At 41.1% G+C, this 24,033-nt stretch overlaps 1 protein-coding gene across 3 annotated transcripts in view; it reads left to right on the plus strand.

The window, feature by feature from the left end:
* Positions 1-24,033, plus strand: part of LOC132983696 (mannosyl-oligosaccharide 1,2-alpha-mannosidase IC) — a 213,985-nt gene that overhangs the window by 184,215 nt on the left and 5,737 nt on the right. For 2 of the 3 annotated variants that reach the window (XM_061050126.1, XM_061050123.1), the window contains 6 exons: positions 2,073-2,166; positions 8,188-8,315; positions 9,269-9,362; positions 11,415-11,530; positions 17,345-17,564; positions 23,511-23,683. In XM_061050126.1, the coding sequence (XP_060906109.1) occupies positions 2,073-2,166; positions 8,188-8,315; positions 9,269-9,362; positions 11,415-11,530; positions 17,345-17,564; positions 23,511-23,683 (825 nt within the window). Of the gene's footprint in view, positions 1-2,072; positions 2,168-8,187; positions 8,316-9,268; positions 9,363-11,414; positions 11,531-17,344; positions 17,565-23,510; positions 23,684-24,033 lie in introns of all 3 variants that reach the window. The other variant, XM_061050125.1, reaches the window with a different exon arrangement.

Here is a 24,033-nt window from a genome sequence, read left to right on the forward strand (position 1 = left end):
ATTATGGCTGCATGAAAAAAAAAAAACACTTCATCCTTATCACAACATCAAATCAAATGAATGTTATTTATAGAGCACCTTTAAAAAAAAAAAAAATTAAGTAATACAAATGCCTAAAGAGGGGCGCTGGTGGTGCAGTAGTTAGTGTATGGAGGCTGTGGTCCTCCAAGCGGGCAGCCCGGGTTCGGGTCCGGCCTGTGGCTCCTTTCCCGCACGTCATTCCTTACTGTCTTTCCCTGAATTCCGGCTGTATCCACTGTCCTATCGCTACGATAAAAAGGGACGAAAAGTAAAAGTACTTTACTAGTTCACTGCATATCATATTGTTACAGCTGTATACGTTAGAACAATGTAGCAGCACATCGAGTATTTCAAAAATCATGCAGGCATAGTTTGCATGAGTTCAGATGTTGTGTGATTCCAAGAACAAAAGTATTGTATAGCCCTGAAGTGAAGCGCAACGGACAACTGAGGGAAGGTTTTGTGTGAGTGTGTGTGTGTGTGTGAACTGTTGGTGTGTGTGTGTGCCTGTGGGCCGGTTTCTACAGAAGCATCAGCAGTGATTGTGGTGGTGCTGGGAGAAAGGACCTCAGAGCAGAACCAGGGCCAGGCGTGAGGGTCATTAGTGCGCCTTTTGATAAAGTCGAGAGCCAGGAGACAGGAGAGGGAGTGTAGCACATTATTCAGAGACAGCTCTGTTTTATCCAAACAGTGAGTGTGTAGCACTCCTCTGATCCCCTCCTTCTGTTATAGAAAGGTTCTCTGAAAGCACAGTGCTGGGAGCTCTAGATAGAAGAATGTGAATAGAATATGTTTTTATTAAAGCTTGACTTGCCTTCAGTAGGGGGCAGCAGCAGCAGGTCAGTCTGTGGGGACTTGGAACAGGAGGGTCTCCAGTTCAGGTGTAGATCAGACAATCTCGCTCTGAGCACAGCTAAGAACGCAGGACAGTGATCCCATCCTGCCCCTCGCGTAGGCATCTCTTCATACATTAGTTGTTGCTGTTGTTGTTGTTGTTGTTGTTGTATTTGTTGTTATTTCCCCCTGGGATTAATAAAGCATTTCTGATTCTTAAAAATAAAGCATGTTAAGCACAACAGTGAGATCTCATATTGACTTATTTTTGAGGTTTCAGTGACACGAGTGTTCACTCATTCATGTGTTTTGGGAAAAAGGAAGTCTAGAGGAAATAATTCCCCCAACATGAAGCAGAGTTTATTCAGTGAATACACAGCAGTACATTTTTTCACTTTGTTTAGGTAAAAGCAGAGTCCTTATTTTTCAGACATTCTGGTTTCTATCTGTCTCTATAGCGTTTGTTGTCTCTGTTGTCTCTTCTTTGCCCTTAATATTTCTGCTGAGTCACTGCTCTGTATCTCTGCCTCTCTCTCTCTCTCTGACTGTGCTTTGTTTTCGTCTAGACTCTGTTTTCCCTCTGTGTTTACCACGTCTGTCTCCTCTTCATCACTCTCTCTATACTCCCTCTTGTCTTCAAAGCTTTCTTGTACGTCTATCTGCTTTTTTCTTCCCGCCTCTGCTCTGCTACCCAAACCCCCTTTTTGTCTCCTTAGAAATTCCTCATTGTTCAAATTTCTATGTCTCACCCCCACTCTTTTTTTTTTTTTTTTTTTAATCTCTTTTTGTTTTTTTCTAAATATTGTTCCCACTGCTTTGTGGAGATTTTTTGTGACTGATAATCTATCGTCTGCCTTGGCCTCAGAGAATGGCTGGTGGAGATGGGCAGAAAGAGGAGCTCTAAATGGACTGTTGTAGATTACATCTGTGAAATTGCTTTAAATCCGGCTGGGGTTCTGTTGGAGCAGGCCTTATGTTTCATATAATTAGCTTTAGAGGGAGAGCTAAGGGAAATGTGTGCAGGCCTGTGGTTTCTTGGCTGTGACAGTGATTTATTTTTAAGCTTGGATGAGATGACGGGCCCTGTTTTGCTCTTTGTAAGTTATATAGCTGTTAGGATTATTGTTAAAGTTAAAGACAAAAGTAACAATAGAACATGCACACAAGTTTTATGCACGTTGCTTGTCTAGTAACCGTTTTTATTTTTGTCTTTGCAGTTGTTCAAGAGTAAAGCACTGGAGCTGGGAGAGAAGCTGCTGCCTGCCTTCAACACTCCGACAGGTATCCCCCGAGGAGTCATCAACCTGGGGAGGTGAGTCTCAGCACCAGCCTTCACCTCCAACCGTCCTTCATCCTAGATAAAAGATGATATCAAGTTGTCACGCTGGCTTGCATTAATCAGAGCTCAGGTAGTTTGTCAATCTTTGAAACCAGAGGCAGAGGACGATCCAAAAGCTTGAGCGTGCAAGATGTCAACATATATTAAATACTTAAATGCTCATATGGTATTGAAGCCTCCTCTGGTCCAAAGCTAAGACTTAAAACTGAATATGAACTTGTAGTTATTTACATTTGTTGGGGCTGTTTGGCATTTTATTGACACTGAGTCAGGCTGAGCTTTAGAATTAATATGACATTTAGATAACGCTAAATCTGTGTTCACTATTGCTTTGACAGATCACATTGAAAATATTTGCACGTTTTTAAACGAGTCGTGTCAACTTTTAATCCGTTCTAAACCCTTACCTTTCTAATCTCAAATCTGTATTGACGTGATCGTGTTAATGTCACGGACATGCATCACAACTTCAAGCCATTTGAAGAGCATTAATACTGTGAGCTTCACAGCGTGTCTGGATCTGGGCTCGACCCTTTGGTACCCAGGAATGAGGATAACAAACCTTCTATTAATAGCCCAGGTTTCTACTGACTTCAGTCTATGAAATGACCCTAACTTTATCTGGGACAGGTGTCAATATGAGGCGGGCATTTAAAGGAGATCTATTCTACACACTTTCACTATTAATGACGTCAGTCTGGGACACCCATTGAGCAGCGTTACTAGATGTGTAGCTCAAAAACCTCCTTATTTATCTTATACTGGCATCAGTAAAATCTCTCATTTCTAAAATCTTTCATGAAACGGTTTATTTCAGCTACTGTCTCTTTAAGGCCCCCCCTCCCCACGTGCCCACTTTTTTCTGATTGGCCAGCTCTGTTGGCCTTACGTTACCTCTGTTTCTCTGAGTCTGGATTTGGGTTTAACTCTCTTAACGTTGTAATGAGGATAACAATGATGCCTTCTTTGTTTTGAATGAATAAAACAAAGACGTGGGATAAAAAGCACTGACAACTTGATGAGTGTTGTTAAAAGTTCAGTGTCAGTTACTGTGACTTTACTGCCGAATGCCTGATTAAAACGCCAGAATAATGAATGACTAACAATTGAAAAATTACATAATAAGACCGGATCTACAGCATTATGCTAATTAAATCATCTTTGATCATAACGGTAAAAAACTCCTTTTAGGTCTTTCTATTAAGAGTTTGATCAAGTATCAAAGGGACCTCCCAATCTGTTCGAAACCGTGAATATTTTAATCTGCACTGACACCATGTCACACACACACTGATATTACAGAACATTTTCATCTCACTGCACATTGTTAGTCGTCTGGATTTATTTGACATTTTTAGGAATAAGGATAATACATTTCCCTCTTTTTATTTTGTATCATCGGCTATTTTGTATCATCAACCGGAAGGTCGAGGGTTCAATCCCCAGTTGAGCAACATGTCCGATGTGTCCTTGGGCAAGACACTTAACCCTGAATTGCTCCCGCTGCTTCAGTGGCGGTGTATGAATGGGATTAGTTACTTCTGATGATACTACATAGCGATCACTACCATCAGTGTGTAAAAGGGTAGGTGTGACAGGCGGTGTAAAAGCGCTTTGAGTAGTCGGAAGACTAGAAAAGCGCTATATAAGCTCAAGTCCAGTCCAGCCCATCATAATTAAATAACAAACTGAATGTAAAAGTCAAACTTTCATCCCAAACCTGACTTTACGGCTGTTTCTCTTTGTGTCTGGATTTTGGTTCAACCTTTCTAATGCAGGAGAAGGGGAAATGAATGTGCTCCTTTCATTTTTTTAAATATAGATTTTTACTTTAGAGGACTAGCTTTGTATTTTTGATGTAGGGTTGTACAAGGTGCTTAAATGGGTTTGCTCGCGGAAAAGTAAAGCTCTGTGAATTCTGCCAATACATCGTACATTAACCCCGACTATAATGTCCTTGCAATGAGTTGCAGATCTTCAAGGCTAGGCAGTTAGCTAACAAGTGTAAGTCCTCCAAAAAAAATTACAAAGCGTAACTTTTTAGTGATTGTAGAATTCACAGTATTCTTTTTCCTTTTTTTGGTAAAACTGCAATAAAGCACAAACAAGACAGTACATAAAAAAACAGAAAATAAGGCACAAGTGACAATGAGCTAACATAAACATGCTTAGTCATGCTGCTAGCTTACAGCTTGGGTACCTATCAATTTAATAAAATGTAATCGTCACTCTGTCAACTTAAAACTTCACTCTGCCTCTGTATACAGAAGAACACAAAATATACTTACAGACATTTAGTGTTCAAGGCGACCATGTGGAAGATCATTTTGCAGAAGGTGTAGCAACTGCTGTTTGTACTCCACAGCACTGAAAGGGTTTCCATAGCCTTACATTCGTACCTGCACTCCTGCAGTTTTTTCAATAGAGGGGCTGAGCTGACCAACATCTCCGATGGCTAATATAGTTACTATTAGTACCACATTCAACCCCACTTCATAAATACCAAACTATCCCTTTAACACAGTGATGGTCAAACTGTGATCGCTGTCCTGACTAAACCCTTTTTTTGTCTCATTAAGATCCAGCAGTTTGTAAAAATTAACAACACGTATATTTTTTTACACTTACTATTTAGGTTTTCTTTGAGCCTTGATCTACAATATTATAAACTCTATACCTTGTCCTTTTACCTGAACTGTGAAACTCTTTTTAAGTCAGTTTTTAAAGACTTAATTAAAGCCTACAGGATACTTTCCTCCTCTTCTTATTTTCTAATCTTACAAGAAACTTCCTGGCACCTCTGTCGTCCACCTGCTTCCAATTAACCCAGCAGCCAACCGGACAGCTGCTGGTGGATTTAATTACCTTTTTCTACACTTAATTCCTGCTTCATCACCAGCATGGGTCTGTGGTACAGATGGGCAGGAGGAACCAGGATGCCCAGAGTCTGCTCGTACTTGGTCTATGGAGTGGCATGCAGACACACAAATATGCATATCCACTCTGTGCAAACACACACACACACACACACACACACACACACACACACACACACACACACACACACACACACGTCAGTTTAGAAGAGAACATATGCAGTGTGTAACAGAACATAAACAGGCTGTGGGTTCAGTTCTGCTGCTCAGTCTGCGGGACAGTCTGACAGTGTGTGGGAAGTATGTCCTGATATCCTGTACAAGCGATGTGCTTTTGTGCGTTACTTGGTGTTAGAGTGTCATGTTACTGTGCGTGTGTTTGTACATGAGGCCTGCCAAACGTCCGCTCTAAGCTGAGCTTACTCCTGTTCACTTCTCATCACACAGCAGATGTCGACAGACGACTTTTTTTTTTATAGTGCTGAAACCATTTGCAGAAAAGTTTATCGATTAGTTGATAGAAATGACTCCAATGAAGTGGTGATTTTTCAGCAATTGCATTAAGCTGCTTCACCTTTACTTGTAATAGACTGAATATCGGAACGTTTTGGACAGCTTGATAGTAAAAATACATTTGATTCAAAACAGTTATTAAAACATTGGGGAAATAATCAGCTGCTTTAACCTGAATTTAAATCATTCGCTTATTAGACAGACTTTTCTCATCATTTTGGGGGTTTGTAGACGGACTAGGGACACATATTAGTGTTAGAAAAACATTGTAAAGTGTATTTTGAACAACATGTGACCTTTAAGTGAGGTACTCTTCACTAACAAAATCTTACGAACCCACAGCAACAGACAGGTCACTCCTCCTTTAGCTTCCTTTTTATAAAAGCGAGGACTGGAAGAGGTGCTCCACACTGTGCAGACATTTTTTTGTTTTACCTCTGCTGATATTCTGTATCATATTAAGCAGAACCAACAAAAGCACGGCTATCGAAAAAGTACTCTCAGGCGCCCACAGTTGGATGTTTTTAAACAAAGACAAAACACTGAAGACCACTCAAGTGTGTAACTGAGTCAACCTTGAATAATTTAAGCACTTATGATAATATCCCAAAAAAAAGGCTGATTCCCCCGACACATTTTGCCTGGAATGTGAGATTGATTTAAGTTTTTTAAATACATTGCAGCATAACAGTGTTTGTTACTGATGATGAAGAGATTGATAGATGAGCGTCAGTTTTGCGCTTACCCCCGTTTTCAAACACACACTCCCTCCACCCTTCATCTCAGCTTTGATTCTTCGAATCATTCATCTTAAAGGAAGACTCAGATGTGACTCCAGCTAGAGCCACTAATGATGTAGCCTCCCAAACTTTTAATGGATGTATGCACGTTGATGGCGAGCTCTTTGATTCCTCTCTGCCCTCACACAACAGCCACCTCGCACCTTTTTCCTCTCCCTTCATCTTCTCCCCTTCTTACAAACTCTGCTTATTTCATTACCGGATATTTGATCTCCTCCAGCATCTATTAGAGGACATGTGAAGTCTCTCGGTCATAGATTCTTCCCTCAGCTAATCATAGGCTCTAAAACTACACATTTACTTAAAGTAAGATTTCATCTATACTCTCTTCCTGTTCATTTTTCCTGGGTAACTTTTAAGACCTAAAGAATACATGAAATCTGCTGTGATGATAAGATGAGGGAAATAAAACTTAGCACAAACATCCATCAGGGCTTGCAACAATAAATTTACTGAATCAAGATAAAGTTCCTTTCACAGACCTCTGCTGTGTTTATTTTTAGCCGTCTGAAATCTAATTTGCAGAGCGCCTTCTAATGAATGTTTATGAAATGCAAGCCAGGTCTGCCAAGTTTTATATATTTAAATTCAACTTAATTTAAACTAATTGAATCAAAACATCAGCCTGTAGCTCAATCTGAAACAACCAATTTATTATGTAAGAATTCAATCAGGGACAAAACACGAGGCATAAACACAAAGGTGATGCTGCGTTACGTTTTTGTTAGTTTTAAAAAGTTAACTTCTTAGATTTAACAGGAGTTTCTTAATAAGCCCAAAATGTCAAAACAACCTCGTTAAAATGTTGCATATAACACCTTTAATCATGTAGTCTGACACCTACCCGGTGGCAGCATTTTCAGACATTAAAAATCACTACAGAGAAATGTTCAGTCTGGTCACTGATGGTCTGCTTTGATTTTATAGGTCAAATAGAGGCGTCAGTATTCATTTAAGTCTCTTATGTAACCTGTAAAGAACTCCTCACTGGAGCTTTAAACGTATCCACATGAACTGTTTGTATGAATGAAACCTTAAGAAAGGAAGGGCCTAATTATAAGGATCTTTAAAGTAGTAGTTGTGTTTTTGAATTGTAATCTGTGATCACCACTCCGCACTTTATCTATGAAACTATTTTCTCTAAACGTATTGTTTGTAAACTGTTTCTTAATCATGTAATATTTATTATGATGTGTGCAGCTGCCCTCTTGGCCAGGTCACCTTTATGAAAGAGATCTTGATCTCAATGGGTTAATTACCTGGTTAAATAAAGGTAAACAAAACAAAAAGTAAGGTGCTGTAAGTAGTTATACTCTGGTCTTGACATTAACATGGAGTGTGGTGTTGGCTTCAGTTTTGTCCTACACTCTCCTGCAAGTTTTAAATGATGTTGTCCTTTAAATCATTTATAACAGTTCTTGAAACATGTTCTTATTTGCCCATGCATAAAATACCTGCTGCTTTTCAGACAATCTTCTGCCATATCGTTTATAACTGTGCACAGGTCTCTTTGACTTTGTGAGACATATGCAATATGAGATCTGAAATAAGTTGTTACCTTGGAGACACAAGGTGTTCATTGAGATGTGTCCAGCTGTCTATTTGTGTTTGCATTCCTAAATCACTTTTTAATACCAGATTTCAACCGTCACCCTCTAGATGTGTGTCCCCTGAATCCACTGCTCTGCTGCCTTTATCTTATTTATGTATGCAGAGTCATGTTATGAGAGTGTTTGTACCTGCAGAGATGTCTGCAGGTTACGGCCAGGATACTTAGTCTTCTTGTTTGTCTCTCATCTCTGTTGCAGTGGCACCAGTTGGAGCTGGGGCTGGGCCTCAGCCGGGAGTAGCATCCTGGCTGAGTTTGGGACGCTCCACCTCGAGTTCGTCCATCTGTCGGAGCTCTCTAACAACCCCATCTACACAGAGAAGGTATGAGTAGTACACTAGATCACACCTCTTCTTCTGCAGTTTCACAGAAATCTACATTTAATGGGACTAAGGGCCATTTCAGAGGAAGATGTTTTCCAGTCTTAAAGGGATAGTTCAGTATTATTGAAGTACGAGATACTTGTCATAGTGTCAGTGTATTAGGTCAGGAGAACATGTGATGCCTGCGGAAGAACATGAATGTGTTGCACCAAAATAGTGCTCAAACAAAGTGGCTTGCTGACAGTAAAGTCGAGTGCTGATCAATTTTTAAAATTGGCGTTCACTTACATCGTCATAGATTTTTACTTAGCTTTTTCCTAACATTAGATGAATTAAATGGCAAAAACTGCCCCATCTGAAGCGATGTATAGCATAGCTTCGACAGCACAGTATGTAAATTCTGCTGCCAGGGGGCTCTCAGTCAAAACAAAAACAAAGATGACATGGAGGCTGGCAGGGAATCATGGGAGTGATCCATGCCGTTACACCACCCCCACCCCTGATGACAACATCTCCAAGCCGACCGTAGTCAAGACGATGGGGCGAAACAGACCTGATGAAGAGAATATGTTTACAGACCATGTATCCAAATATAATTGACATGATCATTTATCACAGCAGCACACACAGCAGCAGTACGGCAGCTTTCAGTAGCAGCTCCTGCTTCCTTGTGCAGCAGTCTTAGATGTAACATCCGGTGTTTCCATGGCAATGATAAACATGTCATGTCTGTCGTGGCATTCATTTAGTGTAGAAATTATACATATTACACCTTTCAGTGCTGACACTCCTGCTAGTTTCTCAATAAAAGTGCGGAGCTGACTGGAACCTCATGTGGTTATTACATTTACTTTTGATGAAGTACCTCATACGACCCCAAAAATACCAAACTATCCCTCCATAGTGATGATTGCGATGCTGCATTCGGTTGATATTCTGTGGTTCCTTTGCAGGTGATGAACATCAGAAAACTACTGAACAAGATTGAGAAACCACACGGCCTGTACCCGAACTTCCTCAGTCCAGTCAGCGGCAACTGGGTCCAACGTAAGTACTGTTTTTTGTCAGCTTAAACACCTGTGAAATTAACTCCAGATTAGGAGTAAATGAGGGATAAAGAGAGGAAATTAATCTGTAACGAAGGCCAAGGTCAATGGCTATCTTACAGTATTAGGGGGAAAAAAAGGGATTTAAGAGCGACCTGACTGACAAATCCACCTCTAAGCTGCTCTGGGAAGGTCATTCTTTATACCTAAGAGGTATTAGAAGAAATGTGCTTCCCCTCCGACGTGCATCACGATTACAGTAGCACACTTTGAGTTCAGTGTGTGTCATTTTAAATGTTACCTTCCGACATGTCTGATTTCCGTATTTGGCATTCACAACACTGACAGACCTGCTGCTCTTCCATGTCACCCATCCATCCGTCTACTTCCTTTTTCATTTTTAATATCAGGCTCATAGCAACGACTAAATGACTCCCATTGCTCTGGGTTATTAAAATGATAAAGAATTCAATTACTTGAGGAAATTGGATCTTTCTGATTTACCTGAAAGCAGGAGAAGCAAATGTGACACTGGGCCTGAAAAGGTTGTAATCTGTATGATTACAGAGGCTAATTGTTGTGAGTGAGCGTGTTCAGAGGCAGTGCTGTATATTTGTTATCACCACCATGGAAGAGAAATCTTTTGCTTCACAGATCTCTCTCTCTTGTCTGTCAGTGTCAGGGACAAACACCGCAGCACTTTGATAACCTTGCGGGGGAGTAAGCAAAGGTGAGGTGTGCATGCCATGAGTGGATAGATTTAGCCTCATGCACGCCTCCACTGCGATATCATATTCATCTTTATGAATTTGAATGTGGACTCGGAGCAGGCAGCAGGAAAATCAACAGCCACTTATTTCAATTTTTCACTCACAGGCTTGAAGTGTGTTACATAATATAAGTTCGAGTTTTCAAATAAACTATTTTCTACCGTCAGTGAACAGGGAGTGTGTGGTTTCACAGAACATGATCATACAAACCACCAATTACCCAAGAGCCAAAAACAGATAGAGACAGAATTCAGACAATACTCTGAGAATAGAGACGCATAGTTTAGACGTTTTACTACAAGACGTGAACACTTTTTGTCACACTGTAAATCAAGAAAACCAGGCAGGGGCTTGTCGCATTAGTTTGATGGAACAACAGAACATTAAAAGCTCCTGAAAATATCTAGATCATTTCAGGAGGACAGCTCCGGATATTGTTCTGACCTGGCTGTTCACATTATGCTCCTCGTAGAGGGAGACTATCCCTGTCACATTCGGGGGGGGGAGCTGTAAAAAAAAAAAAAGAGCGTCGGAGCAGAAAAAATGAAACAAAAAATGTGGCTGTTTGCGTTCACACGTACAGCTCCCCCGGCAAATATAAGCAGTTTTCTGCAAGTGTGAAAACCCTATAAGGATATTTCTTAATATATAAACAAATAAATAAATAAATAATAAACGTTTAATAGCAACCAGAGGGGACCATATTTTTTAATCCATCCAATCATCATTTCCTTTAGAGCTTTTATCCTCTAGTACAACTCCGACTCCTCCAGGTTTGTTTAAGCTGTTAATAAAAGTAGAATGTGGTTTCTTTGAAACTCTGTGTTTAATTGCAAATAGTACAACGACAACACTGAGAAATTAAATTAATTGATATCAGAATCAGAAATGCAGGGGGACTTGTTTTCTTTGTGCTTTTTTCAATCTAATACGGGCTTTCAATGTTTATTTAGATGATCACATTCTGTTTTATGACATTTGACACAATGTCCCAACTTTGTAGGTATTTGTGTTCTAAAATGAGACAGATTTCTTTCTCCAGGTCTCATAGTGCTGACTAAACTTCACAAATAAATGTTTGTGTCTGCTGCTTCTTCTTCAGCACAATTCACCATTTAAACGTCTGTTTTAAAAGTTTGCAACGTCTCCCATCAGTCTACTTTTTTGGACGGGGAGTCATAATATTTACTGGAGGACTTTTTAAGGCCTGCAGATGCCCCTGATATAGTCTGAGTGCATGTATGAACCTGTAAAAGTAATTTCCCTCCCATTCTCCCGCACAGATCACGTCTCCATCGGTGGCCTCGGGGACAGTTTCTACGAGTATCTCATCAAATCGTTTCTGATGTCTGACAAGATGGACGATGGCGCCAAGAAGATGTACTACGGAGCGCTGGAGGTACGGGATGTTTAAATCCGACACATCACACTGACAGGAAGCTCCTAACAGAGGGAGCTCTTCTAGAAAAATAACCAAAATGACAGGATTTAGCATCGAAGACATTTCTTTACATCCCGAGACAAACACAGGGAACTGCAGGTACATGTCATAAAGCGCTCATAAACTCTTTTCACAGTCTGTACACCTGACTTCTTTATCTGCAACAGTGATTGATCTGCTTCCATTCATGTATTTGAACAGTTGGAGCACAAGAGAAAGTGTTAATAAAAAAGAAAGAGCCTCTCTGCCCCTCTACAAGCTGTATCAAGTGAAAATAATTTAAATTATAAGAAAGTTTTCTGCATTCGAAGCCTTAATCAGTGACCTCCCTAGAGCTCGACTGAAGGACCCTCGATCACTGAGGGTCCCTCTTTTTCTCAGATTGAAGTGTCTGACACATCTTCTCATCTAGTTCTTTTTATGAGCTCATTAGAAAGCAAATGCTGCTGCCTGTTGAGCACACAATCACAGAGTGACGAGATGTCAAGTTGGGACTCTTGTTGGATTCCTGTTGGCTCAAACGTAGGTACGAGTTTGTATGAAAGGAAGTGAGTCTGTAAAAGTTAAAATAGAGTTTGTTTGTTTAGTTTTTGTCTCAAATGTATTGTGTTACGGAGGTTTTGTTGTTGGTAGTGTAGTTTAACCCCCCTTTTTTGCAACTTAATGAGGGAAAATGCACCGAAAAGAAAATCCATCCATCCATCTTCTTTCGCTTATCCGAGGTCGAGTTGCGGTGGCAGCAGGCGCTATAAGTCACTTCCCTTTCCCCAGCAATGTTTTCAAGCTCCTCCTGGGGGATTCTGAGGTGTTCTCAGGCTAGACGGGACATATAATCCCTCCAGCGAACTCTGGGTCTGCCCCCCGGGGTCTCCTCCCAGTCGGGCGTGCCCAGAAAACCTCTGAAAAGAAATGCTTTATTTATCTTTGTGGCCTTCACTGTTTAAAGTGGCGCCTTGTTGAAGGGTTTCAAATAGTGTAATATGTGTCTTATTACTTCGAGGTCAGTGACACATTTGGATATTGGACTGATATGTTCCGCTGTCTGATGAAGGGCAAGGGCCTGAAACGTTACATGTGGTGATAATTCACATGAAATGTTAAATGGATCAGCGTCTGGTGTGCAGACTTTGTCTTCCTCTGTCGTTTGGATTTGTTTTTTGTCCAGCACCCAGTACTCACATTTTCAGTTGTGGGTGGTGTTTGATATGTTTGTACTGATATGTTACGTTGCCATCACATTCACATAACGATGGCGAGTTGATGAAAATGGCTATTCTGTACTTAAAAAACACACCACTTAAATCCAGGGCCTTTATATATTTAAAAATGGTTGCCTCTCTTATTCAAACCCAGTCGATGTTGTTTTGCAGAAAATGCAGCACTGTATGCTCATACCATGAGTATATACAGACAGTTGTTCTCAGAGGAACAGACACAGGGGAAAGGGAAGACGATAACAGCGTAAAGGAAAGGTTCCTGTTGCTGCCTAATGTCATGAGATTGTAACTGCCCTGTGTATTTATAGCCTGTAATGTCAAAGAAGAGCACTTCCACTGTGTGCAGAAGAGTGTGTGTGCACATGAATCCAGTGCACAGGATACCACTGCATAAAGACACATCCGAAGCTGTCTGTGTTCCTCCTTAATGGAGTAAAGATGTTCCCTCCGGCTATAATTACACTAAAAGACAATAACTTAAGATTGCTATCGAGATTTCCTAAGTTCCCATCAGAGAGGTCAAGCTAGAGGCTCAACTACTAATTACAGCCTCTCCTCCCCCCCTGAGACTTGGTATTTAAATGGCCAAGGACCCCGGCACTTTCAGATGAAGTCATACACTGTATGTTTAAACAGAGATCTAAGGTGAGGCCGCAGCACAACTCATTATCTTTGGCATTCAAACAAAAGCAGATTACTAATTAAAACAGTGTTGAATGAGAGAACGTTTTCAAATTGTCATACAGCATGAGCACTGCTAACAACTGCTAATTAGCAGACCTCTCATCGAACTCATCCCTACAAAAAAAAAAATATATATTTCTTCTTCTCTTTCTACCAACATGGTTTGATATTAAGCTTGTTATTTTGTTTTATCCACATTTATAGCAGGTTTTGTCTTTATCGAACCTGGTTTGCAAGATGGCATAAAGCAGCATGAATTCTTTGTTGAGGAAAAAAATACACATCAAAAGTAGAAGTGTGTCGGTTGCTAGTGGTTGGTGCGCTTGCCCCATGTAAGGAGGCTGTAGTTGGGAGTCAGTCGTCTCTCAACCGGAAGGTTCGGGGTTCATTTGCAGATTTATCTGAATAGGAAATGTGTCCTTGGGCAAGACACTTAACCCCAAGTTGCTCCCGCTGCTTCATCGCCGGAGTATGAATGTGTATAAATGGGATTAGTTACTTCTTATGAGAGGTGGGGCACTCGAGTCACATGACTTGACTTTGCCTTCATGACTTGAGGTTGATATGTAAAGTGTACATCCAAAGTTCTGATGGACACTTAACATAGCAACCTCTGCCATCAGTGTCTGAATGGGTTGGTGGTCAGTAGTCTAAAGACTGGAAATGCACTATAATACAAGGCAAGCTCAAGACCATCTACCATTTATCAAAAAGTCCTCCAAGCTGGCTGGTGAATATGACTGTGGCTCCTTCTTGTTATTCCCTATTCATCCTGCCTCTATCACCTGTCCTATCTCTAAAATACCTAAAATAACTCTTTAAAAAATTCAAATTCAAGTGTTTCATAAAAAATCTTAGTTATCACGCAGGAGGAAGATGTCTTCACTTTCTTTTTTTCTGTCCAACATCATTTTGAAAAAGTTGTTAAAAATTAATGAATTTTAGACCGCCGACTCAAAACAGAGTTGACTCTTTTCAATACAAGCATGTTGTGTTGTGTTGTGTTGTGTTGTGTTGTGTTGTGTTGTGTTGTGTTGTGTTGTGTTGTGTTGTGTTGTGTTGTATCCGGCTGTCAAAAACTATTCAAATGCAAAATGAGCGTCAGGCAGCTAGTCCTGACTGATGAGTGAAATGGAGCTGAGGGGAAAGAGACTGCATCAACAAAAAGAGACAGAATGATGAGTCACTCAGAAACGATCTCATAAGAATCCATTCTGTCTTATAAAACATCAAGCAGCGACAAGAAACCGAGCCGCAAAGAGGCACAAATGCACAGGAGCTGCATTTTTCAGATTTACCCGAATAAGAAAGTCGAGTCTTTCATAAATCTACCTCTCCTCTTTCTCATACACTGTTGTGTTTGAGTTTGTCAGAGTTCTCCTCGCTGCTATACAACGTGTACATAATTCAACAGATCAATACAGGCAGCTAAAGTTTAGCAGCCTGGTCTAGTCTTGGACAATTCTCGTGAGATAATGTGAGAAAAGTATTGATATAAACAGGCCTGCATAGAAAACAGGTCATGTAGAAAATAAGTATCAAGGACGTCGATGACTCCAGAAATCTCTGAACCTGTTTCCATCCCAGTCTAGTTTGTGTTGGCTTGATTAAAGCCTTAAAGGATGTTGGGGTTGTATCAAGTCAACTTTGGTTATATTCTTTAATAATTATTTCTAATTATTAATAATATAAATAAAATATCATTAAACTATGTTTAATCTCGTTTTGGGGCACCACCCTGTACTCAGGGAAATATAACCAAAATATCACTCAAATCAGTCTCAGATTAGTTATTTAATTACTAATATTATTAATAATTAATAACTATATTTAATAAATTGAAGGCGTGAAATCCGTACACAAAGCCTTCGCACCCAGCTTATATCACAATGCAAATACACCAGTAATCACAAACAACTGCTCTCTTAAATTATAACAGAATTCATTTAAACAAAGCAACATCAATCCAAAATCAATGAACTTAATCAAACAAATAACTATTATAAACTAATCTAAGCAACAAACATTATCAAGCACACCTTGTGAATGAGGTGTAAATGTGTGTGTGTGTGTGTGTGTGTGTGTGTGTGTGTGTGTGTGTGTGTGTGTGTGTGTGTGTGTGTGTGTGTGTAGGAGAGAGAGAGAGAGAGAGAGAGAGAGAGAAAACAAGATGGTGGAGAGAGACAATGCACCATGTGACTTCGTCACACATGTGACTTCGTCACATGTGGACAAAATGGTGGACAACAAAAGAAGCCGTGTGGCTGCCTTTTTGAAATAGTTTGAGCTCTCTGAGCTGAGTTCAGTAACTGTTACTTAAACACCAGAAAGCCAGTGGCCGGACTTTGATTCAACGGTGGGTACACTGGTCTTTCTGATTGTGAAAGCCGTTGACTGAAGGTAAACTAGCATAGCATTACATACATAGGCGAACACAGCAGTTCATCACAATAAAACAAATGCAGCAGCTTACAACAGATAATAAACAGAATGTGACGTGTCGTCAACAATGATGCATAATTATCAGTGGTTATAAAAGAAACATAACTATTTCTGAAACTATTTCTGCCCAGACCAAAGCTCTTACTTGGGGTAACTCCTGGTGATCGTTGCAAAGCTGGTTAGATCGTCACTCTGTTGAATGTTGAATCATCAGATTCAGGCAGGGTTCCTTCGTGGCAGATGTAGGAAGAGGGTAGCGGGATTCAGATCTTCGACCCGAGCGTTGCTCTATAGGGTCTTCTGGTTGCAGGAGCCGAGTTCTTTATGTGTCCTTGTGGATTCAGGGATCAGTGGGCTTCCTTCAGCGCTCCTGTCCAGTTGCGTTCAATGACGTCTTACGAAAAATCAAAGGAAAGAAACTCTTCTTTTTGCTCGAACCTGATAGCATCTGATTGCGCCCAAAACTCCTAAAAATATGCCATGGAAGTAGTCAGCTGAATCCTCTGATGCTTGAATTCAGCATGTGAAGAGCTACCCATACTGAACAACCTCAGCTCTGGAGTTTAACCTATGTAAGTCAAGAGGAAGAAAGGCTTTGTCTCGAATGCTGGAGTCCATCTTGTTGGAGAGGGTATCCTCTGGTGTCGGCAGACCACACTTGAAGAGAAGGAAGCAATGCCTGGTGATTGCTTTTAAAGACTGGAGCTGCCTGTGGGTTTACCTCAGGTCCCGGTCACCCCCTTTACGTCACACGTAGGTGTGAAGTACCGCAGGGGATTCTGGGATAAAGAGTCCTTTAAAGGCCTCTTTGAGATCTCAGTAAGTAACTCAAAGGCACAGACTGTCCTAAGCCTGCGTGGCCCAACAAGGATCATGGAAGATATTTTTATTCAGTATAAGATAAAGTCCACACACTCAATTCTGATAGTGTTTAAAAGGCACATTTTGTGATTGCTGGTACTATGGGTCTCTCAGTCAAAACTGTAAGAAACAATGCAGACGTACAGCATCATGAACCAGCGTGGGAACATACTGGAGAAGTCATGGTCTCAAGGGATGGTAGTAGCTTTGGGGCTGCAGCTGCTCAGTCTGTACGGACTTTGGTTGGGAACCGGGGTGGGCCGGTTGGAACCAAGTTTGGTATTGGGATTAGTACTGCTGAGGTGCCCTTGAGCAGGGCACGGAATTCTGAACGGCTCGGGGCTCCAGTGCCTGTGCAGCCACCTCACTCTGACATCTCTCCATAAATGCGTGAGTGTATCTCACAATAAACGAGTAAAAAGATAAAATACAAATTCCTTCGTATTCATAAAGCATATAGTTTAAAAAAATACAAAATGAAAATCTATTTGACTTGACTGTAGAAAAAAATCATTACATTCAATGAATCCAGTTGAAATATTCTGCTCTGTTCTCTGTGTTGCTGCAGGCGATTGAAGCGAACCTGGTACAGAAGTCAGCGGGTGGTCTCACCTACATGGCCGAGTGGAGAGGGGGGATCCTGGATCACAAGATGGGTCACCTGGCCTGCTTCTCCGGGGGAATGATCGGCATCGGAGCCGACGATGGAGTGCCAGAGAAGAGGCAACACTACCTCGACCTGGCTGCCGAGATCACACACACGTGCCACGAGAGCTACACTCGCTCAGGTGAGTGGAAACATCAGAGTGTGAAGAGACTCTCTGCTTTGAGAGGCTGAGCGGAGTTCAGTCCAGGAGGCTCGGTGCGGTTCAGGAGGAGGGAAAATGATGGCTGACTGCTCTTGTTTAGGATATAAATATAAAATGACAAGGTGTAGGAGGAAAAAAGACAGAGTGGAGAAGGAGTTGTAAAGGAAATTAGTACGTTTTTATCCACTGTAGCAACAAGGTCGTATTTTCTTTTTTTACAATGCAGTGAAATCTGTTGAAACATTAGGGATTTAATAAACTCTCCTTTTGCAAGTTTCTGCTTGACTTCATTTTCGATCGACCTCGGCCTTCCAAGGCTTAAGCCACATGATAGCAATCCAGCCTCTGTTCTCACCTTAGTGAGGTTACATTTCTGCTTTTATCAAATTACATATAGTGTAAAAGTAGATGATAGATTTTTTTAGTTTAGAAGTCGATCCTTCCTAAACCATTTATTTGAGCAGTAAACAATAGGGTAATGACATGATGACATTTGACTTTACTAATAATCTTTCTGAACAAAAGTGGAAAGGCATGCATTTAAATTACATTTTGCAAAACAACAACAACTATATGACCACATTCACATTGCAGTAACTGGTCTTATCTAAATGATCTTTTGGGCGTGGTCTAAAATGCATGGTGGAAGTGCATTTAAGGCATGTCAGACTCCTCATTTGCCATTAAAGGATGTATAGGAGCTTGAGATTGGGACTCTAGCAGGAATCCATCAAACGGTCCCACAACAAGGCAGGCATTGGAAGCAGTAGTGATGAGAGTGACCTCGTCTTTATGCATCCCCAAAAAGAGCAGCACTGCCAGAATGAGGTACATTGATTTTAGGAGATGGGAAAAACAAAAGCTCATTGTCACAGAGTTCTTTATCGTCCGACTACTGAATTTTGACTGCCGACAAGCAGATACACTGATATTAAACTTGCACTGCCTAGTTCACAGTGATAAGATTGCTGCAGCCATGCGTGCAATTATTATAAATCTAAAGTAAAAAAAGGTCTCTGTTTGGTCCTTATACTCTCTTTAATTCAGTTTTTTTTTTCAAACCTAGCACTGGCTTCGTCTTCTTCGAAAAAAAGCCAGTGGAATTTAACGGCTCATTATAGTTGTGGTGTACTTTAGCTGTCTCGTTAAGAAAGGTTACGGTGGCACTCGCAGTATAAGGAAATTAAGAGTCCTGGAGAGTGGTATTGTAAATTAAAAGAGCCTCGGGCGTTTTCATTTTGCCCTGACTCGAGAGCAGAACGGTTCTTTGTGGCTTCACCTGGGCAGAGAGACGACAGGACTAATAAGGAGCAGCGAGGAATTCAAGTTGTCGTTGGATTATTCTCCAACGTGTTGCTGCTGTGGGCACTGGAGCAGACATGACGGTGTCTCTGGGTTTAATATTGATGATCACATTTTGTTGAGATTCAGGTGAGAATGGAAGGAAGGAAGAGAAGGAGAGTAAATATATATACTCTCTCTCTCTGTCTCCCATGCTAACAGAAAAAGCCTGTTGTGTGTCTGACATTAATGATTTGAAGGATTTAATTATTTAATCTGGTTGAACTGTTGTATGAAGTCAATCAATCAATCAATCATTATTTGTATAGCGCCAATTCATACAAGTGTTATGTCGAGACGCTTTACAGAAGAGCATATAGGATAATATGCAGGAAGGATTTCTCCTTTGTGTTCCTCGTGTTCCTGTTGTCCACACTTCCTTGCTGCTGAGGTGGAGGTCGGAGCAGGCCGTGTGTGAATGAGGACGCTGGTGGTTGTTGTATCTCCTTTTCACAGATTGTTTGTTGGTGATGGTGTTTTCCTTCATTTGTCTGTTTTACAACACTTGTTTTGTTTGCACTAGTTGTACTCCTTTCTTTAAATCACCAAAATAACATGCGCAGTTGTTGTAGACATTTCGGTCGTGTTGAAAATCTCATTTAAGAGTGCTGGCCCCATGTACAGAGGCTGTAATCCTGCAAGCGGACGGCCCGGGTTTGAATCTGACCTATGGCTCCTGTCATTCCCCACACTCTCTCTCGCCCTGATTTCTGACTCTATCCCCTGTATAAAAAGGTATAAAAAGCCTAAAATAAAACTTAATAAAAGGATTTTTAAATGTGAAGAAAAGAACAAGGAGAAGCAAGGAGAGAGAAAGAGAATGGAAGTGTAAACGTGATAAAAGTCGACGGGCAAATTCACTCTGGTTCCAAACTCTGAACGAGGGAGAGAAGATGAGGTCTGATATATTCAAACTAACACAATGAAGATTCGGAGAGGAAAAATTCCAGAAAAGAAGAAGAGGATAAAAAAAGAGAGGAATGAGTTTGCCTACATTTCTTTTTGGAAAGACCCGTTTTTGATCCCCTCTCTTCCCTGGCATCCGTCTTGGCCCCTGACAATAATCTCCTCTGCTAATTTCAAGCTTTTTCCCCCCTCACTCCCTCCACTGTTGGGTGGGCCGCACAGATTCATCCTGAAATATTCATTCGCTCCCCTATAAGCTAATGTGACTCATCCTCATAACACGTTCCTTGATGGGCTTGGAATACTTTTGATCTGCAGGCCAAGACTTCTCTGGCTTTCTCTTTCATAGTCCTCCACCAGGATTCTCTTCCCTCATTAAATGGAATGGATGGCGCTTAGCAGCTCTTGGATTAGCTGGAAAGGGACAGAGACAGTGTGAGATTTGCTCTTGGATGTGCGCAAAGTGGCTGCTATTTAGCTGCGTCTTAAATACTGATGCCATGACGACTCTCCTTCTGCTGCCGCTCTGGATCTCTGCCATCTCCACGGCAGCGCACCGAGGCTGGAAAATGGGGAAATAAGAGGCGCAGCATGCAGAGGGAGAGGTTACAGAGGAGAGCTAATAGACTTGTGATGCTTAGCTTCGATTATATGGAGATGAATGAGAGGATGTACAATAGAGCACCTTGAGGGAGACTGATGATGTATAACTAAGGACGTCACGTTGTATTTTTAACTTTAACTACAGCTCAAACGTAGGAAAAAAATGACATGAACCATAGTCATTAATGTTCAGCAGGAGAACCAAAAGAAAAGCTGATTTGCAAGGAGAAATGTAGCAGTGATAAAGGAAAAAAAAAAAAAAAAGGCAGATAGGACAGAGAAAAATAGGTCGTCCATGAAAGTTATAAGTTAAAGTTCAAGCTCAATACTGGCAAATGGTATCCCACTCAATCTTGAGCTCTGTGTGAAGCTAACATGGTGGAGTCAACCGATGGCAAATACCTCTTCTACCTCATCCAGTGTGACCTCAGCTACTTCTAGCTCCAGGATAGGCTACACTGCTTCCAATTTCTTTTTAACTGTTTGGCTCTGGTTTATGCATTGGCTGTAGTAACACATGCTGTATTTTCCGTACTATCTTGATGAGTATCTCGTGAGGTCTGATCTGAGGGGTGCATTATAACTTTACAGCCGGTTAAATGTCTGCGTGATGTTTTCCTGTGATGTGATCCTCATTATGCAAAAGTTGTTTCCAATTTCTTCCGCACCTCTTTCAGCTTGATGAGATGGAGATTTAATATGCGTGCTGTTAATAAGCCCTGGCTGGTGTTCCGGTGTTGGGACCAGAAAACGTTCTTACTGTAGGCATGAAATGTTCTTCAATTCCTAAAAGAGCCACAAACGACTCTTAAACCAACGTCTTCTAATTTGTGTTGGACGCAGTTGGCTATTCATCAGGAGGACTTGAGGGAAAATCGATGTTGTGTTCTGTTGAATTAGTGTAAGCATTGCAATCACAGGCATCAACAAGTCAGAGAATGATTTTGCTCAAAACAGGCAGCCAGGAAGCAGAGTGTGGAGAGATCCCTGTGGTGGTTTAGGAATCAGATAGATGTAATGAGAAGTGTTGGAGAGGAGAAACTCTGACCTGTGGCGTGAAAGATTTGGCACCATGTTGTTGTTGTTGTTGTTGTTGTTGTTGTTGTGTTGGCTGCGTTGGTGATGTGGAGATGTGTTGAAGTAATTAAGATAAAAGCAGTCAAGGTTGGGACCTGCACAACCGCTCCATCTCCCATGAGTGAACAAGAACTTGCATACATGTATTCCCGTTGACAACAAGCCAATGGTTCCACGCTACACCATTGATGTTGAGGTTGTGGTAACACACTGAGAAAATGAAATGCTTTCAACATGTACGTTAGCTCCCAAGGATGCAATTTGTTTAGGAGACGACACACTGAATGCAAACAGAACTTAAGTTTGAAAAGTTTACATTAGCACCTGTACACATCAAGGGGATTTTTAATTAACTATTGACAGCTTTGAAGTACTTAAAGCATACTGTAAAGCATGAAAATATAAGTCTCCTTATTGTAAATTTGTTTCTGCTCTACCACCTTTATATTATATATCCTGCTGGCCATGGAAGTTTATACTGTTTGCATTCCTAACGTTTTTATAGAGATGTTCTAATACCCCATTTTCTCACTTCCTGGTTTCCAATACTGGGTAGCGGGTGGCAGTGGCTCAGTTGTCTTTCAACAGGAAAGTTATTGGTTTGATCCCCAGCTGCTGCAGCTCAGATGTGTTCTTGGGAAAGACATAACCCCAAGTTGCTCCCACTGCTCCTTCGGCGGCGTATGAATGGGATGAGTTAATATACTGATGGACACTTCACAATGCAGCCTCTGCCATCAGTGTGTGAATGGACGTGAATGGGTGTAGGTGTGACCTGCGGTGTGAAAGCACTTTGAGTAGTTGTAAGCCGAAGTCTAGAGAAGCGCTATACAAGTTGAAGTCCATTTACTATTTCCCATATTAGCAGTAAATCTGGAGTATCCCTCTAAAACCAGCACAACAAATGGTAAAAAAAAACAACTGAATGTTTCTTTTTCGGCTTTCACTACATTTAATACAAGTTTACCTTCAAACCAATCTATTTGGACAAAATACAGTACCTGGAGTGGAGGTTATGTATTGTTGTTTTTTGAAGATATATTTCTGGGCTTTTGCCTGTATTCAGAGAGGACAGATGATAGAGTAGGAAATCAGGGAGAGGAAGAGTGGAGAATGATATGTGGGAAAGGAGCCCCAGGTCGGACTTGAACCCAGCAGGGCCATCAGCGCACCAGGTTATGTGTTTTTCATTATTTATCCCGGCCATTGCTACTTAATCAGGAATGATGTGTACAGGTCTGTCAGTTTACGTCAAACGGTTAATAGCCTTGCTGTCTTCTTTCTTTCTGTCTTGCTTGCACATGCTCAATCACTCACATCGTAATGGACTAGCAGTCCAGGTGGCCCCGCTGTCTCTCACACTCACTTCTTACTTCAAGATGATTGTCTGTTCCAATTGAATGCAGCCACTCACACAGCCTCAGTGACCTCAAAGATGCAGCTTCCTGCAACAAGGGCCAATTTTCCAAGTGGCTAGTCAGTGGTCGGCTAAAATCACAGATGATAAGACGGAGGAAGGAAATAGTCAAAGTGGACGGAGCAGAGGAGGTGGAAACAAAATTTCAGATTGGTCTTGTGTGCGGTTATACAACCTCCACTTCAAGCCTGTTGCTAAATTGAAGATGTTGCTGTGCTGATGTTCCTGTCCTGACCTTGGCAAAAAGTAATTCCTTTGTGCGGTATCTTGAATGGAATCTCTTTGCCATGCAGTCTTGAATTAAGCTAGAAATATGATGGAATAAGGACAAAGAGAAAAAAAAAGAGAAGCGAACAGACCATGTGGAGAGCTGGGAAGGTCTAACATGTTTAACTTTTGCCTCAAACCTTTAATTTGTTTGTTAAAACCACCAGTAATTGAACCACTTCTGTATACTTTGATGCTATGTTTGTGTACTTGTTATAAACTAAATGTAGCATTGCAGACAAGTACTTGTGCCAATAGGCAATATTCAGAATCAGTGTTTGACTTTTTGTCCGTCTTTACTTTGTCTCCATCAGCCACCAAACTGGGACCTGAGGCGTTCAGGTTTGATGCAGGAGCTGAAGCCTCAGCGACCAGGCTGAGCGACAGATATTACATCCTCCGACCAGAAGTCATCGAGAGCTACATGTACATGTGGAGACTGACCCACGATCCCAAGTACAGAGAGTGGGGCTGGGAGGCCGTCGAGGTGAGACACAACAATACAGTGTTAAAATGTACTCTACCAAAAAGGAGTAGAAGACCCACACATCTTTTCCACCAAATGCTTAAGGGTTTAGTGACTTTATGGCAGTAGATGTATGATTCAAGCATAGCATGAATGAAGCATATCCACGATTAAAATGTGTCCTCTGGTCAAGGGGTAATATACTGATCTGAAGGCTTGATATCAAGCTTCAATAAGTTTATTTATAACTATGGTAACACATACATTCCATCTGTTAGTCAGTCCGATTAATAGACTGTATGTAACATGGACGTTGTCTTAGTGACGCCACCTATTGGCTTTTGAAGAGTTTTTTGATGCCCAACTGATGG

The sequence above is a fragment of the Labrus mixtus genome, chromosome 11 (genome assembly GCF_963584025.1).
Source record: "Labrus mixtus chromosome 11, fLabMix1.1, whole genome shotgun sequence".
Lineage (NCBI taxonomy): Eukaryota > Metazoa > Chordata > Actinopteri > Labriformes > Labridae > Labrus > Labrus mixtus.